The 17175-nt window shown below is 44.5% G+C and overlaps 1 protein-coding gene across 1 annotated transcript; it reads left to right on the top strand.

The window, feature by feature from the left end:
- Positions 1 to 4918: 4918 nt before the first annotated feature.
- RHOH (ras homolog family member H) lies at positions 4919 to 5494 on the top strand (the record flags this gene model as incomplete). The annotated part of the gene is made up of 1 exon (XM_079534845.1): positions 4919 to 5494. One exon carries the CDS (start codon positions 4919 to 4921, stop codon positions 5492 to 5494), a length of 576 nt encoding a protein of 191 aa, XP_079390971.1.
- Positions 5495 to 17175: the final 11681 nt, after the last annotated feature.

The raw sequence follows: 17175 nt of genomic DNA, 5'->3' as shown, positions 1-17175 counted from the left end.
TTTAAAAATGTGGGTTCATTGGGTGTTGCTTGCACTTCCAACTTTAGGAAGCCATTGCAGGTATCATTGTATTTAGGGCTAAAATATCTATATAAAAGCTCTCCTCCAGGCATCCTCACAATTCTTTAAAGTAGCAAAAGACATTGAGAGATTGTCATAAATGCACCAGAGGGCTGAAGCACCAGCTGGCCGATAATCTGCCATCTTGCTCTTGGGCTGGGAAATAACGATGGAGCGTGTGATAGCTTGCTTGGAAAGCGAATTCAGATTTTTTTTTGGTGGAGTATTTTGGGGAAAAGATGCAGCACCTTGCAAAGGTGTAGCCTGTTTGCCCATTCCCTTTAGTGGCAGCAGTACCATCACTGAATAGCAGGACGGTCTGCAACGGTGACACTGTCTGAAAAGAAAGGGAGGCGGTTTCCCAGACCAGCAAGACCAGGGCTACTTGGTGTGATAGATCAAAATAATCTTAAAATAGGATTAAAAAACAGGAGGTAGCTAATGCAAATGTTAGAGCAGCAGGTTAATGATTATGAGACAGAAGACTTCGCGGCAAGGGGCCGTTTGCTTGCAGACCAGAGGCAATCTCCAGATAGACTGCAGTCAATGCACAGGTTTTCAGGAGCCCCATGCTGTGGCAGCGGTGTCTGAACAGAGCAGGTATGATTTGCTCGTGGAGCTGAAAACAGGGTGGCATGATATTGGTGACCTGGTGATCTAGTGGGTCGTACAGACTGGATCCACAGTGTCAGGGAGGCATCAATCTCCCTGATGCACCTTCTGGGCGTTACCCCTAACCAGGCAGTGGCTTCTCTACCCTGTCTTGATTTTTCTGCCAGTCCTCCTCCTTCACTTTCTTCTTCCTCCTCTTTCTCCTTCTGCTCACAGGAGGTGCTCTTAGACCCCAGTCAGTGTACTTGTAGAGGTGGAGGCACAAAGCTCTGTGCTGTCTGGTCAGTGACAGTAGTCTCCGCATCTCCTTTCTGTCCTTGAGGTTCTCTAAATAAGAGACATGATAACAGTTTTTATGCATCTGCAGCACAGCTGGAATGAGCTGTGATTATAACCAACTGGTGGAAATATGCTGTAGACACTGCTTTGCAGACCTCATCTCTGCTGGAGGTGGGACTTAAGGAGAAATGCGTGCAGGCAAAGACAATGTGCAATCAAGCATTGCTTAGAAACTGGAAGTCTCTCCAGGGGTTTTCAACTTTTTTTTTATTAGTACAAATATTTTTGCTTCCTCTCAGCATCACTTCAGGAGCTACTGAACACACTGCTCAAGCTGAAAAATTAGCCTGCTCTTATCCTGATATCAACAGGAACTGCAGTAAGGTATAATTGTGGTAGGAACCGGATAAGGACAATAATAGCATGTTAATTGCCTTAGATCTCTGAAGCATTTTGTGACTGCCAGATCAGGGTAATGTCTAAAAAGCCTGTTGTCTTGCCTACATGGTTTTGTTTATATATGAACTAATCTCTTCTGAATCCATGACTACATGAAGCTGTGCAATCAATATACAAAGTAGGGTTTAAAATCAAGACTTTAAAACAAACCCTTTCCTCCCATCACAAGATACTGTCCATCCCCTACAGATGTTTCACCACACTGAGCCACACTCACAGTGACCTTACAGAAGACTCCAGAAACTGTCCTGGCATAAATGAAAATCCCGTTAGATTGAGCTGATAAACTTTGATTCAGTCCCTTTTTGTAATGACTGCATCAGAATGAGATATATATTCTTATGCTTAATAATATTATAAAAACCTTCACCATGTTATGTAAATACATTTTGTTGTTTTTACAAGTGGGGGGAAAATACAGCCAAAATAGTGTTTAAAAAAAAATATATATGTTTATATCTGGAATTCCAGATACAAAATGGATTTGATAGAATTGGTAAAATTAGAAAAACAAATTGTTGGGAAGAAATCCTTCAGCAGCTGAAACTCAGCCACGTGTGATTCCAAGCTTTTGTGCAGCCAAGGCAAGATTTTAAATGGTGTAGTCTCAGACCAAGACTGTAACATAGTATTAGAGAAGGGAACCAAATTTTCTGCAAATATTTACACAACCATCTGCATACTGATGGATAGAGGTGCCCTGTACTGGCCTGTCCTTTAAAGGACAGTGTTTTCTATTGATATTTCATCTAAAGGTTTTTCCATTAATTGAGATGAGCTTATGTAACCATTTTAATACATTATTACTTCTCCTCTCCTGAGGCCAGGTCAATAACAGGCTACACGAGTGCTTTAACACACCTCTCCAATATGCACTTACATGGTCCCTGCTATACACGATAGCATGTGAACTCAGCTGGCTGCAAAGAAAGGCAAGATCAGGACTGACTCCAGTTTGCCCTTGGGACCAGAACATGGGCCTGGTTGTGTACAGTTTATCAGTGAATTATATCCTTACTGATCCCTTCCATCTTGGGATATTCTATGGTTCTATTTGCTTTAAATTCTCTGCACTGTCACAGTGGACTACTTCGTCTTTTATTACTGTGTGTTGACTAGCCTTTTCTGGGCTTTGACCATTTGTATATTTTCTTTGTAAAGCTGCCAGAAAATTAGACCTGGTTATCACTAATCTGTATACCTCAACAGTCTTTTTCTCCGTCTTTCTCTGCTTTGGTGTTTGTGGAATAGCAGAAGTTGTGCTTGGGCATTCTAATTTTTCCCCATATTCAAATATACACAAAGTAGTGAAGCTAAAGGTGTTTAAGAGTTCTTACATCAGGGAAATGTTTGTTCTGAGGAAAAGACCTGGAACGTGCTGTATTTCTCCTGGGAGTACTTTTGTCTGAATCATGATCTACTGGCTTGTGATGAACAGTGGTGTTTTAAAACTGTACTGCTGACACAATATTGAAGTAGAATACCCTGAAGGAAAGACAGTGATGCACTTAAGTAATTATACCACGTATCCTGGGCCGGCTTTTTGAATGTTCATAGTTACCTTTTGCAAATATCTTGTTTCATTCCCTTGTGTGCTTGTTTGAGGAACAAAGGAGTAACAGTAAAGTTATCCCGGTTGAAGCCTTAAAGCTGAGCGTCCAGCTGCTGCCACCAGCACTCGGTGTGGCAGAGCAGCCCATTCAGTTCCCAGCAGACGCGGGGCTGGTGTCTCGGCCTCCATCTCACTTCCTAGAAGTGGCCGCGATGGTGAGCACACCGACCAGGAAGTGACGTCTGTCGCAGTGGCTCCTGCAAACACCCGTCACTCGGGGAAGAACAAACCTGCCCCATAGCCACCGTTATAAAGCAACACGCCCCATCTGAGCTCTGGCACATCTTCCTCCAGCTGATGTGTTGGGTGGGAGAAACGCAGGCATGCTGGCAGCATGAGAGGAGGTAGGTGAGGAGGTAGGAGCATGCCTTGTTGCAAAATGGAAGGAGGGGAGTTGCCAGCAGCAGTTGGCAATGCTTGTACAAATGTTCTCTCTAGGCTCACCTACTGCTTTTCTTTTCCTTTGTTGGTTGTTTTTTTTCCTCTGTGAGATAAGCCAAAGCTTTAAGTGCTCTAGAAATGTGGGGTGGTGGTGGAGTTAGTGTAGTGAAAGTGTTACTGTAATATCCAGTATGTATTTTTTGTGGCTATTGTTCATTTCTGAGCAAGAGTAACCTCATGGTGAGGCTTCTCTTTTCATATGTGAAGGAGTCAGAAATACATTATATTAGTAACATATGTAGGAAATTAGCCAGTGATATTTTTAACCAGTTTCTAACTAGTTTGTAGAGCTAATTTTCTTTTGGTTTTGCAGTTGGTGACTTTTGTAGCATTTTTATGCAGCCATACGTGAGTGATGAATCTTGCACATAGCCAGTGGGAAAGAGACGAATACTTTCAAAATAAGAAAATTTGACTGAATGCTGGCAGGAGCTCAAAAGCAATTCCATATGTACCAATTGCATGAGTACTCTCAGTTCAGTTTTACAACAAACTAAATAAATGTTAGGGCAGCCGCATCCCCTTCTGATAAAATTGCCTGACTAGGCCAGCATTACTGGTGTGATTTTCTTTGGCTTGTGCTTCTTGCTTGTTGGAATTGATTTGTAAGAAACATTTGGAACTCTTTTTGTATTTTTGCTGCGAATCCTACATTGCTTTTGAAAACTGTTCAGGTTCGTGCCAGTCAAGATTCACATCTGAAGTCTTTACTTCCTTGTTGTCACAAGCAGTTTGGCATTGCTGCTCATTACAGAATAGCTTAAACTGTCTAATCAGTTCATGAAGTGATTTTTTTTCACTCGTGACTACTTCTAGAGAACAAGGCTATGTTTTCAAAGGAATCTATACTGACTAAGAAGGATTCAGGATTTTGGCAGCCTTTGTTAAAGTCAGAGGCAGGAAATGTCTCACTGAAAGCAGGTCAGGAACAGTTACACCAAAGCGAACATTATTTCATCAGTTCTTTAGACAATTAGGGAAAAAAAAAGCTGGTCTTTGTGCAGAATGGCAGAGGTGATAAGAGTGCTAGTCCCTGTGGAGCAGCAAGAAAGTTATTTATGTGAATGGCTGTTGCACATACTGCCAGCTGGGAGGGAATGGCAAGGTTCAGCATCATCTGTGAGGGGCACTCCCCATGGCTGTCCAAAAATTTGACCAGAAAAGTTTGTCTTGATGAAGAACAAACTGTTCTCTGTAGGCTATAAATGTGACATTTTATTTTTCTTCTTTCAGAAACATCATTTGACTCACTGAAGAATTAAATCCAACAGCACTGCAGAGCAGCGTGGGAGAGAAGGGGATTTTAGACTCAAGTGGCAGAATCAAGTCTTCAGCAGTAAAGACATTTGGAACAGCTTCTCCCCAAATGGAAGTTATCTAGACAGCCCCTGAGACCTCTCTGCATCCTGCTTCTGCCGTACCAGGACGGTGTTCTTGGCCCTGGTCTTAAACAAAATGTTGGATTCTATCAAGTGCGTGCTGGTGGGAGACTCTGCAGTGGGAAAAACATCTCTCTTGGTACGTTTCATCTCTGACACTTTTCCAGACAACTACAGACCCACTGTGTATGAGAACACTGGAGTGGATGTGTTCATGGATGGTGTGCAGATTAGCCTAGGCCTTTGGGACACATCTGGAAGTGATGCCTTCAAAGGCATTCGCCCCCTGTCCTACCAACAGGCAGATGTGGTGTTAATGTGCTACTCTGTGGCAAACCACAACTCCTTCCTGAACCTGAGGAGCAAATGGATTGGCGAGATCCGCAACCATCTGCCCCGCGTCCCTGTGTTGGTAGTGGCCACGCAGACCGACCAGCGTGAATCGGGGCCCTACCGCTCCTCCTGCATCAGCTCGATGGATGGCAAGCGGCTCGCCCAGGATGTGCGAGCCAAAGGCTACTTGGAGTGCTCAGCCCTCAGCAACCGCGGTGTGCAGCAGGTGTTTGAGTATGCTGTGCGGACAGCAGTCAATCAAGCCAAGAGGCAGAACAGGCGGAAACTCTTCTCCATTAACGAGTGCAAGATCTTCTGAGGACCGCCAGCAGTGGTTTTGCCTACGTTCGTTGTTTCTGCCTTTGCACAAAGATGCTGCGGCAGAGATAATGGGAGCGAATCAAAGACGGGAGGACTCCTGCCAGGACCGTGGTACAGGTGGCCCCAGTAAAACAGATGTGCACTCTGTCAGTTCTGTTCCCCTACCCAACACACATGGGCGCTATCTTTAAAAATGACAGATGCAGGCAGGGGCCTTTGTTCACAACCCTGTGTTTGTAATTTGCCGCCCTGGACTGAAGCAGACCCAGCCTGGAGATTTACAGTTCATAGTTGTGCAGATTTTGTTATCAGTGTTCCTCAGCTGTTGGTTTGTCTGCATTTATTTCATGACAAACTTCACCTGGATCAACCTCCTGTCTTGACATATCTGTCTGTGTGTGTTTTTTTGTGGTTTTTTTTTTTTTTTTTTTTTTAAGAATCTAATGCATAAAATCTGACCACTGTGTATCTATTTAAAAGATTCTTGTATATGTTGTTGTAAAATCCTGGCAATTTGTTTTTAAATTTCTATCTAACCACTGATGCAAATAATTCTATCCATATAGTAAATGGCCTGCAGGCAAGCCTAGCACTTCTTGCACATGCCCAACAGTGATCAAACATACTGTGTCCAGCATAGGAGTGATCAAAACATAGTGACATTTGATAGTTGGCTCTGTGAGATTTATTTTCTCACCTTAGTCCTGTTCCTGGGAAAATAGAGACTGCTGCAACAGTGTGGTCAGAGATGTGCTGAAAAAGGAGGAACTTAGCCTGACTCTTCCTAGACTTGACCTAGTTACAACCCCAGAAAGGCTAGCCTGTAGTTAAGGCTAACCATGTGGGTAGGGTGGTAGAGACAAATCTGTGCTATCATTACTTCTCATGTCCCTGCTGTAATTCTGGAGGCAAAAGACTTCATTCTCTAGAGATGAAAGGTATTTTTCCGTGAGCACTAAAATTCTCACATTTTTTAGCATATTTTGATTATAAACTGTTTTTCATGAAACAAGTATCCTACTTGCTGGAGTGCAAGAAATGTCTGGACAATGCTTTCAGACAGTCTAATTTTTGAGTGGTCCTGTGTAGAGTCAGGAGTTGGACTTGATGATCCTTATGGGTCTACTCCAACTTGAGGCATTCTGTGAATCTATGATTCTACTACAGTAAAAAAAAATGAAGTACATGGCAGTGTTTACAATGGTTAAATAACACATTTTTTTTGAGTTCGCATGCTAGCATAGCAGCCTGGATTCTATAAAACAAAGACTGCAGCAGGCATTGTGCGCTGGGGAGCTTGGCAAGTCTGAGCACTAAGTTCTGACATACCTGCTTGGGCCAAGTTACCCTTCTGCACAGAGAGTGAGCTAAGGAAATGGCACCTCTAGATGTATAAGTGCATACTGCTGGAAGACAGAGTGGGGTCAACACACACCACTGTGCATTCCCTGTGAGCTGTAGTGGCCCCACTCCTGAGGTTATCTGTGCCAAACCCTCTGCCCCATACCACCCCTCAGATCTTGCAGACCGGTCTCATCCCAAGGTTTCTGCTGCCCTCCCCACCCTTCAGTGAGCTCAGAACTGAGGCTTATAACATGCTGCCATGGAAGATGTTGCACAAAACAGTAGGATGATTCTCTCTCCATGAGGAACTCAAGAGAATTATTTGTGTCTGTTGTGAGTAAGCCTGACTTATGCATGCCAACAGGAATTGATGCAAAAGCTTGTCTGATTCAAATCCAAGGTGGGACTTCGGGTGTTACCCTACTAAGCATATAATTTATAGCTCAGATCTCACCTACTGATAGTTTATACCAGAAATATCAGTCAGGTGCCCTTCTCCATGCTCTGTTCTACATCTGAGCTTCTTCATGAGGAGAAATTCCAAATGGAACAATTCTTCTCCTATGAATCCTAGGGATGGTCTCACTTGTGATGTAGGTGAACAAATAACAGCATTACGGGCTCCTTGAGCAGCAGTAGTGCATGGGATTATTGTTGTTGCAGCAATCCCCAAAACTCCCAGGCTGGTGAATATTTACCACTCATCAGCCTTATTCCAAGTGAGATCATAAAAACATGCCGACCTCATGTGTAAGGTTTTATTATCAGCTTCAAATCCTCACAAGCTTCTGCACCTGAGCGTACATTTTTCCTGCGCTCTTCTCTTTACATTCTCTCTTTCTCTTTGTAAAACTTCTGGTATACACTGGAAATCCCTAGCCCCTTTGAACACTAAAACAGACATATTTGTAAAAGAACCTGAACTGCCTGATACATGGAGTTACGCAGATGTTAGGTATTTTCATTCCTCAGTTAAAAATCTTTTGGCTTTTGGAAGAAGTAAGTTCCAATATCCCAACTCTTGTAATGTGCTGTCAATGAAAGTGTTGTTTCTTGCAACTCCTAATTTAAAAGTAGCTATTGTTCCTGTTTGAACATTAAAGATCACATGCAAAATTTTGCATTGGCAGTCTTAAAGTCTGTTACATTTGCAGGCATTTTTATTATGGTCTCCACCCCACTGGTTTAATATCTGGTTTCATTAAAGTGAAACATTTTTTGCCAGCAAGTTCTATTGCTTTTTTTTTTTCTTTTTTTTTTCTTTTTTTTTCTCTTTGTGGGATAAGCTTTGTTTATGACAGTTAATGTTGCTGTTTTTATGTGTTAAAGAACAGTGACTGCTAGGCTGGGATGCCCTGCTGTGGTATCTGCTGTGAGATGCTGGGATTTAGGGACCAGAAAACTCTGGAGAGTAGTTGCTTCAGAAGAAGCCAGATGAAAATATTCACACTGTAACTGAAAACTTCATTTTGTCTGTATTTGCTTCACAAGACTTGTGATGACATATTACAAAATGATGAACTGAAGGTTTGCTTGCAATCTGCTGAAGCAAAATGGCTTCCCTGAGACGCACGAGCTGACAGTATGGGCCGTGCAGGTTTGCTGTACTTGTCCTGGAGCCCATCAGGGCTGAGCACACTGAGCATTGGCTGCTTGGTGAAATCAGATCAGGGAGAAGATAAAGCAAGGGGTGGGGGGCTGGTGCTATGTGAGAAAAAAATGCTTCCAGTTTTCATAGCCTGCTTATTTTCATGCTCTCAAAGCTAAAAGGCACTTTTCATCAGGAACAGTTACACACTCTATTTTCAAGTCTGTAATTATGTGGTTTTCTCTGTGCTGTGTAACTGACATGCTCAAAATGCGTTGCAAGGGTGAAGTCTGAACATCGTGGACACTGATAGAAAATTCCTCTCCTCTCCTCTCCTCTCCTCTCCTCTCCTCTCCTCTCCTCTCCTCTCCTCTCCTCTCCTCTCCTCTCCTCTCCTCTCCTCTCCTCTCCTCTCCTCTCCTCTCCTCTCCTCTCCTCTCCTCTCCTCTCCTCTCCTCTCCTCTCCTCTCCTCTCCTCTCCTCTCCTCTCCTCTCCTCTCCTCTCCTCTCCTCTCCTCTCCTCTCCTCTCCATTCCTGCAGCTCCCTGAGGTGAGCACACAGCATGGATGGCAAGCAGAGGCAGTGACAGACAGCTTATGCTGCTGCAGAACCATATTAATGTTGTTTAGCTGGTGTCATTTGGGGAACGAGGTCACTGGGTTCAGCTCTGTGGTAAAAATCCAACTCCATTATTCAAAACATTCAGATGACAGCTGGGCAAAAATGTTGAGCTTCCGAAAAGAGGCACCACCTGGTGTCGTTTGGGCTGAACAGTTTCAGCTAACAGGAGGAACCTTGCCCACATGTTCCCCTTCTGTTTTTACAAACCTTTCACTTTATTACTTTGTCACTAAAATCATTTTGGTTTAACACTTAAATGAGCTTGAAAGGAGCAAAAAAAAAGAGAGAAATATTTGAAACAGCACAATGATTTTTGTCATTATTTGAATTGTTATTTTGATACAAAAAATTTATTTCAGTCACTAATTTTTTTGATGAATTCTGCAATTCTTATGAATTCTGGATAAAATGTTACATAGATGCACAGCTGCGATTAAAACTGGAAACTACTGTCTTGCAAAACGTGGTGAGCACACCTTACGTTATCTTAAATCAGATTTCACAGCCTTTTTGGACTTACTTGATATACAGCATGTAGTGTTTTCTAAGATTAAGTCATAGAAATGTTTCAGATTTCCCCTCACCCCTTGTATGGGACATTATTCAAGTTTGGCAGGCATAATTGCTGTTGTTTGGCAGACCAATATGTGCAGTTAATAGTTTGCAAGTAGTTGTGTAACTGTTGTGCGTTCTCTGCAGTTGCTCAGGTGTCTGACCACACACCAGTCAATGCTCGTGTTCCTAAGGAAAATGCATTTAATGCAGTCTTCTTATACGTGGTACCATGATGAAATCCATCACCACGGGGTTCAGCAATGAAGAAAAAAGAAATGTCAGCACTCTGACATCTCAGCCTTTCCTATATTACCACTGCATTCAAGTGAATACAGCCATTACAATAATTTCAAATAAATGGGGGCAATTCATGTCTCCTAGCACTTTCTCCTAATGCCTCTCTGACACAGGGCTCAGTTAGCAGACAAAGGATAAAAAGCTCCATTTCACAAGATCACAATGGCCCGTCCATTCCTGCCTCTGTGAGCAAGTTAACTACTTTGACTTAATTAAGTCAGTTCAGCCTGTGAAAAAATAGCAGCTATAGGCACAACTGGGTCAGATGAACGCCCTTGATAGAAGGTGCTCTGAAGCAGCTGCCGTGAACTTTTGCCTCTGGGTGTGAGGAAACATGTGTTACCTCTCAGAGCTCTCCTTCACAGCTGGAAGTGCAAAAAGTCCCGATGAGCTATCACCATGTGCCTGCTCCAGGTGAACTCCTGCACATCCCTCCTACTGTGCTCTGAGCATGCAGGAGAAGATGACCCTGGAGGCCTTCAAAGCCAGGTTGGATGGGGCCCATCCAGTAAGTGGCAACCCTGACCATGGCCATGGAGATGGGTGAGCTGTGAGATCCCTTCCAAACCAAACAGTTCTATGATTCTGTGAACAATGATTCTGTGAACAGTTCTATGATTCTGTGAACCTTTCTGCACATTCTGGTGCTGATGTTGCTGTAAGCACTTACTGCAGCTGTGGCAGCCAGCGTGGTCATGCTGCCTGGGGCCCAAGGATTGTGGATGAGCAGCATCACCATGGGGCAGCCCTAGGAGGGAGGTGGCCCTGACCCAAATCCCCTCTTTTCCATGGCACATCCCTTTCTGGCAGAGCCCTGAGTTAGTAATTAGTAAAAAATTGGAGTTGTTGCTGCCTTTGTAGTCACAAAAAAGCAAGTGAGCTATGCCTTACACCTCCCACAAAGCCTCTGTGAGTCTCAGCGGGGTTCTGGCTGATGTTTCTCTCACCCTAGGCAGAAGTCAGTGTGATTCATGTTGGGGTGGAGCAGGAGGGCACAGGCACATGCATGTCAGTGGTTGTTTCTGTCTCTGGGAAGGGGAAAGGAAACAACGGCTGATGCCTCTATGCAGCACAAGCTGCTCGCTTGCCTTTAGAAGAAGCCTGCAGCCTGCCTGCTGCCCTTGCTTCACAGAGCAGGGCAGCTGCTCCTGGGCAGCAGCTTACAGGGGGGCTCTCACCAGGCCCAGGTGTTCCCCCCCCCCCATGACTGAGGCTGTGTCCCCAAAACTCCACTGCCATTTCTGTAACAATGCAGGCAACGCTGCTCTGAGTTCCTCGCCAACTTTGCCTTCTCTCAGCTGTGTTCCAGTCAGGGGAGGACGCTTGTCAGCTTCTCAGGTGCATTCACTATGTAGAAGCAACTGGAGAGAGGCTGTCTCTTGCACTGCAATACTTTGGTAACAAACAAGCAACTGCTGAATTTTCTTTTTTTTTTTTCTGAAAACTGTTCTTTTTATCTATTTTTATCTTGGCTTTCATTTAGCTGTCACCGTGGCACTACTTCTGCAGTTTACAAGCCAACACAGCATCTCAGCAAGGGCTGGAGGTCACAAGATTTCATAAGTGACAGGCTTAGAATTTCAACTGGATCTTAAAATATATACACATATTTGGTTATAATATGGTAGGTGGAATTTGTACTGGTATCTGATCTATCATGGAGATGTTGACCAACTAAACCAGAGCTGCAGCTTTGGCTCATGGTTAGGGCACTGGATTAGGCAATTGCTATGAAACCCATCTGCCATTAAGCCAGGCCAAATCCAGTTCAGTCACTGGAAAGTTTTTAATCTAACCCAGCTTTCAACTGAACCCATGCAAGCTTGAACAAGTAACTTGAAATGCAAATCTGAACTGACTGCTGGTGCAGCTGTCCTAAACTGGGGGTTAGTTCAGGATCAGCTTGACCAAGTCCTTGTTCGCCTTCTGAGAAATGGTTCTGATGATTGCTTTGACCTGCAGGTTTTGCTCTGAACAGATCAGTGACACAGCTGTACAGGATTGGGGCTCTGTAGTGCCTCAGTTAACTGCAGGGGTTGGGAGGAGGTAAGCACAAAGGACCAAAAGAGAAAGGAGAATATTTACAGTGCACTGATCCCTTTACTATTCTTCCAGATTGTAGTCATGTCTGTCAACATAATGTTCTTCTTAATTGTGTAAAGCACAGGCAGTGGGCTGTGCTATCATCTCATTCATCACTGTTGTCTTAAAAAATCAGACTGTACTGGAGGGAGCAATGCTGAGTACTGGGAGCATAAAACAGAGGGAAGGTCACTGATACTTACCCCTACTTTCCAATCATATAGTGGCCGCTGCTGAAGGCTGGGCTCTGGGCTAGGTTGATCTTCGTGGACTTACAGGGACAGTCTTACAGAAAGGAGTTAGTGGCTAACTGATAAGTTCTTACCAGAGTCTCATCACCTTGAAAATGCTTTGGTTCCCTTTATGGGTGAACAGGAGTGATCAAACGCAACCTGAACAGAGATGTAAGTTTAGCAAGACTGGGGAAAGCGGTCAGGAGATGAGCAACTGTGACCTTCACACCATTAAAATGTAGCACTTCCATGTGTTCTGTGATATGTGATAGAAGAAAAAATGTAGAGAAAACTTGGGAGTATCTACCTTCGTGAAAATATCTACCTTTATTTCCACTGAATCAGTTTGCAGATCTGTGTATGCTATGACTAATGAGAGAAGCAAATGTCAGACGTGAGGCATGAGCTGCAGGAGGAGCAGTGGGCCCTATAATTTCACAGGAGCCTGCAAGCACCAGGAGAACACACTGGGGCAGGAAGAAAAGACAGAAACTGTGGAGCTCAGAGGTGCTTTTCATGAGAGCAGTGGACAAAGCAGCTGCAGGAGATGAACAGAGAAGGCAGTATGAACGTGAATGGAAATTGCACTCGTTTCTGTACAGGGCAGAGGCTTGCAGGCAGCTGCACTGCTCAAGATAATGAAGTAATGTTTAAAAACAACTGCAGGCTGTGGAAAAAAAGGTGTGCAAGGGTCTCTAAGGGCTTGCAGGTGTACCAAAAGAGAGGAAAGGGAGGTGATGCTGTACTTTTCTGATGGAAAACAGTGCTCGTGGTCACTAGTGCCTCTGTAGTGCAGTCTCCTGCAGGTTCACGTTGGAGAGAATCAAGCATCCCTTTCCCTGAAGCCCAAAGGGATGCAGATGATGAGTCAATCATATTGATGAAAAGGTCTCAGAGAGACGCAGGATGTCTGGGCTGGGAGATGCAGGAGATGGGATGTCTGATGTAAACTAATACAGAAAGTGGCTTAAAAAAATTAGGGGATTGTCTTTGTTCTGACAGATTTCCAGACAGCAACTTCAGTTCTCCTCCCTATGTGGTAGTTTAATTACATTTCCCTGTGCTTGTCCACAGACCTTCCCATGCACAATCCCTTCTTGGCCATAACAAGGTCATTTATGGCACCACCTGCCTTGGTGAGGCCATGGGTTGCAGGCCAGTCCTGGTGCCATGCTGAATAAATGCATGCTCTAGGGCTGCAGACCAGCTCCCACTTTGACCTGAGTTTGGTGGGGTGCAATGGGCTTCAGGACTGGGCTGCGAGACACTGAGTTGTTGGAAAGTCAGAATTTAAAAGAGAAACGTGCCAGGTTAATAGCAGCTCGAAGGAGGAGATTAAAAAAAAGAAAAAGAAAAAAAAAAGAAAAGCGTGTGCACAACTTTACATGACAGCAGGCAGCTGTGAGGGACTTTGCTTCCCAGCAAGCATCTCATGATTTGGTGATCCCAGTGGGGTGCGAGTAAATGAGTCACAGCTGGAGCAGGCAGTGACCGTGATGCTCCTTGATCTCATGGTTATCACATGGGACATGCTGGGCAAACAGGAGAGTCAAGCAGAGTCAGACTCAAGACTGAACAAACAAGTTTTCTTATGAACATTCACTGGCCATACAGAAGTTATTGCAAAGATCTAGTAATGGATTCAGGACATCAGCTAGGGAGGCAGGAAGCCATGTAGGGAGAACATTGCAGGAGTGCATTTTGCTCCATGGGCTGAGGATCAGAGGCCAAACCCAGACCTGCTGGGAGTCATCAGAGTGGAAGGAGATGTGAAAAGTACAGCTGTCTCCTGCCAAAGAACATTTGGTCACGTGTCACATCTGACTGAATGGAGGTGTAAAGCATTGATGGTATTTGACAATAGTCCTATTTCTGCTTCCCCATTAGGAACTGAGCTTGGGCAAGGGAGTCAGCCTGCAGGAGAATGCATTTCACTGACAGATGCCTTGGGAGCAAAAATCCCTTGTAAATCTTCCTTAGTCCATGTTTTGGATAACCTAATTGCTATCACAGAAACATGGTAGGATTAATCGCACGAGTGGAGTCATACACTTCAGTCAAGGGCTAGAAGATTTTCAGAAGACATAGGCAAGGAAGGAGGGTGGGAGTGTTGCCCTTTATGTTAACAAAAGAGAAGGCTTGTGGAGACCTCACTGCAGGCTTTTAGTGTTTAAAGGGAAATTTAGATTAGATGTAAAGAAGAAATTCCCAGGTGGTGAGGCACTGGAACAAGTTGTCCAGAGATGGATACCCCACACCTGGAGGCCTTCAAGGCCAGGTTGGATGGGGCCCTGGGCAACCTCATTTCCTGGTGGCAGCCCTGCACATGGAAAGGGGTTGGAACTGGGTGGGCTTTAGGTCCCTTTCAACCCAAGCCCTTCTGTGATTCTGTATGATTTTTACGATTTTTTGGAACAAGACCTGAAGGAATGGCAAGTGTCACCTCCTGATGTGACACCTCAGGTACCTCAGCTGAAGTCTGAGTCAATTGAGTGACTGGACAACGTGCACATTTAGCATTAATGGTCACATTAAGCCCACAGTAAATGTCACAAATATGAATTGCCTTATTTCTTTCTCTGAAGTGTCCGGAGTCCATTTGTTCAGCAAAATATTTTCAAGGGATCGCAAATCTGCCGTAAGTTTCCAGTTCACAGCAAGCTCCTACTTACTGCAAGGACTAATTTAGGTTTTTGAGGTGTATATGGTGTACTGAAGGGTATCTTAGTTCAAATGTGTAAGATGTAGCTTGCTGGGGTAGTCTGAACACCTGCAGAGAGGAACATCTAAAGAGCTGTTGAGGTTCGGAGACCACTTGATCTAAAAGTAGTGAGGAGCTGTGAGAACAGCACCAATGGCGGCGCTAACAATGAGGGGAATGTAAGGATGTGGTTTGCTCTCGAGAAGGTTAGAAAGAAGGTAGGAGGGGGAAGGAGGAGAGGTGGGCTGCTGGTACGCAAAACAGTAGGAGCTAAAGCGTAGTGAAAGGAAATAGCTGAGGCTGTAAAAAGTGAAAAAGGTTACTGAGAACTGAAGAAATCAGAGATGAGATAATGTGGCTGAATGGAGCACTGCCCAAGCTTCTTGCTTCTTGTTTCTGCGGTTGTTCACCCTACATGAACATCTAGCAGCACTATAGGTTATTTGGACAATTCGTACTGATTCTTTTGCCTGCAAACATAACTTCCCAGACCAGAAATTAACTGATCAACAGAAAATGTGAGGAATGCCCTGCATTTGGTACTTAGAGCAAAGGGTTCTTGTGTGAGGTCAGTTTGTGCTATGCAGTAAATTGTGGAGGGTGGCTGAGGCCATTTGCCATCACACACTCTTAAAAGCAAAGCATAATATTATCCCCAGAGAAAGCAGATTTGCTTTGTTTCTGTGCTGCAGCAGGCTGTGACCTGTGCCTGTTCACCTCCCAGCCAACCCTAGGCCTCATGTGGCTGGAGCACGTGTCCTTGGCTTGGGGGAAAGCTGAGCTAAGGATGGCTGTCCCTCAGAGTTTGGGGAGAGGCTGTGCCTTGGCCAGGAAAAGGAGCCTGAGCTCAGAGGTATGCAGCACCCATTTCAGAGGCACTGCTGCACAGGGCATGGGAGAGGACAGCACATCAAGTGAATGCCCTGAGTGCAGTGTGGCAGATCTGTGACAACCAGGAACACCAAGTGGCTGCAGCCAAGGGTGCAGCAGTATTTGTGTCAATGAAACCTTGGCCCAATGCTTTCCTTGATGCTCTTCAGCCTGCATGTTTACTACAGGCTTCACAACACTGGTAAGGAAACTCAAGGCTGTGTGAACTGTGTGTGGAGGTTCTATAGAAATGGTTTCCAAGAGACAGGCTCACCCTAAACAAACTTTGCATGAGACTTAGGAACTTGTCACTGCTGGGCCTTGAGCTGTGGCCCTGATCCAGCCCAGCTTCAGACTGCTGGGGAGGAGCTGCTGAGTACGCAGCACTTTGCACAAACGAACTCACTTGCTGCTTGAGTAACTGTGGTAAAAATCACCTCGTGTGTGAGCTTGTTTGCTCTGAAGCAGATAAATGACATCCTGCATGCAGGTGGACAGATGCTAGAGACAGGCTGGCTCGTGGTGACATGTAGCTCCCTTGGGATACCAGCAATACATACTGACGTTTTGGTAGGGTTTGCTTTTAGAACAACACAACTACTCTGAGCATAGCTTAAAGCATAACTCCTGGCCCAGTAGCTGATGTTTCAAAGTGTTTAATCTCTGCATACCTATTTGCACAGTACTTCAGAAGAGCTGGCCTGAGGACGGAATTCACAGAACTGAATGAAGGCAAAGTAATCAGCAGCTCCAGTGCTGCGGTTGAGGGCCATGCTCTTCTCTCCTCGCCTTGTGAGAGTGTGCTTGCAGAAACTCCATCAGCACCAGCCATTTGCAGATGTGCAGTGGCTTGGGCAGGAGCCAGCTTCTCCACCTCTGAACTGCAAACAGGCAGTATCATAGCGCAGATAAATAGTTACATCTGACATAGTTGTTTGAGAGAAACAAGCAATCCTTGTTTTCTTAGGAATTCAGGTTACTAGAGTGATCACCTTATGTCTCTGGACAGTCTAATCCTCAGGGAAAACATATTTTTCAAACAGCGTGTTCAGCTACATCGTGCACATGTTTTAGGTGCTGCTGTTGAAATGGTGGGTGCAGATGCAACAAAACAGATTTTAGCCTTTTACGTTACCACTCCTTGGAGAGGGATGGATGCACTTGTCACAGCTATTGTTTCTTTTTCTGAAGTTAATTGCCCTTTAGAGGTGTTTTCCCTCCACCTGTCACACTAGAAACAGAACTAGAAATTGCCATGATCAACTTTGCAACAGAGTGACACAAATGCACAATCACTGATATCAAGATCAAAATAAGCTCAGAGGAAACAGAGACAAGAATAAGCTTACAGCTGAAATGTCTGAAGCTAAGCTTCTTCATTAAGACC

The sequence above is a fragment of the Tetrao urogallus genome, assembly GCF_951394365.1.
Source record: "Tetrao urogallus genome assembly, chromosome: 4".
Lineage (NCBI taxonomy): Eukaryota > Metazoa > Chordata > Aves > Galliformes > Phasianidae > Tetrao > Tetrao urogallus.
The sequence above is the reverse complement of the archived record's forward strand: the minus strand, read 5'-3'. Positions and strand labels throughout refer to the sequence as shown.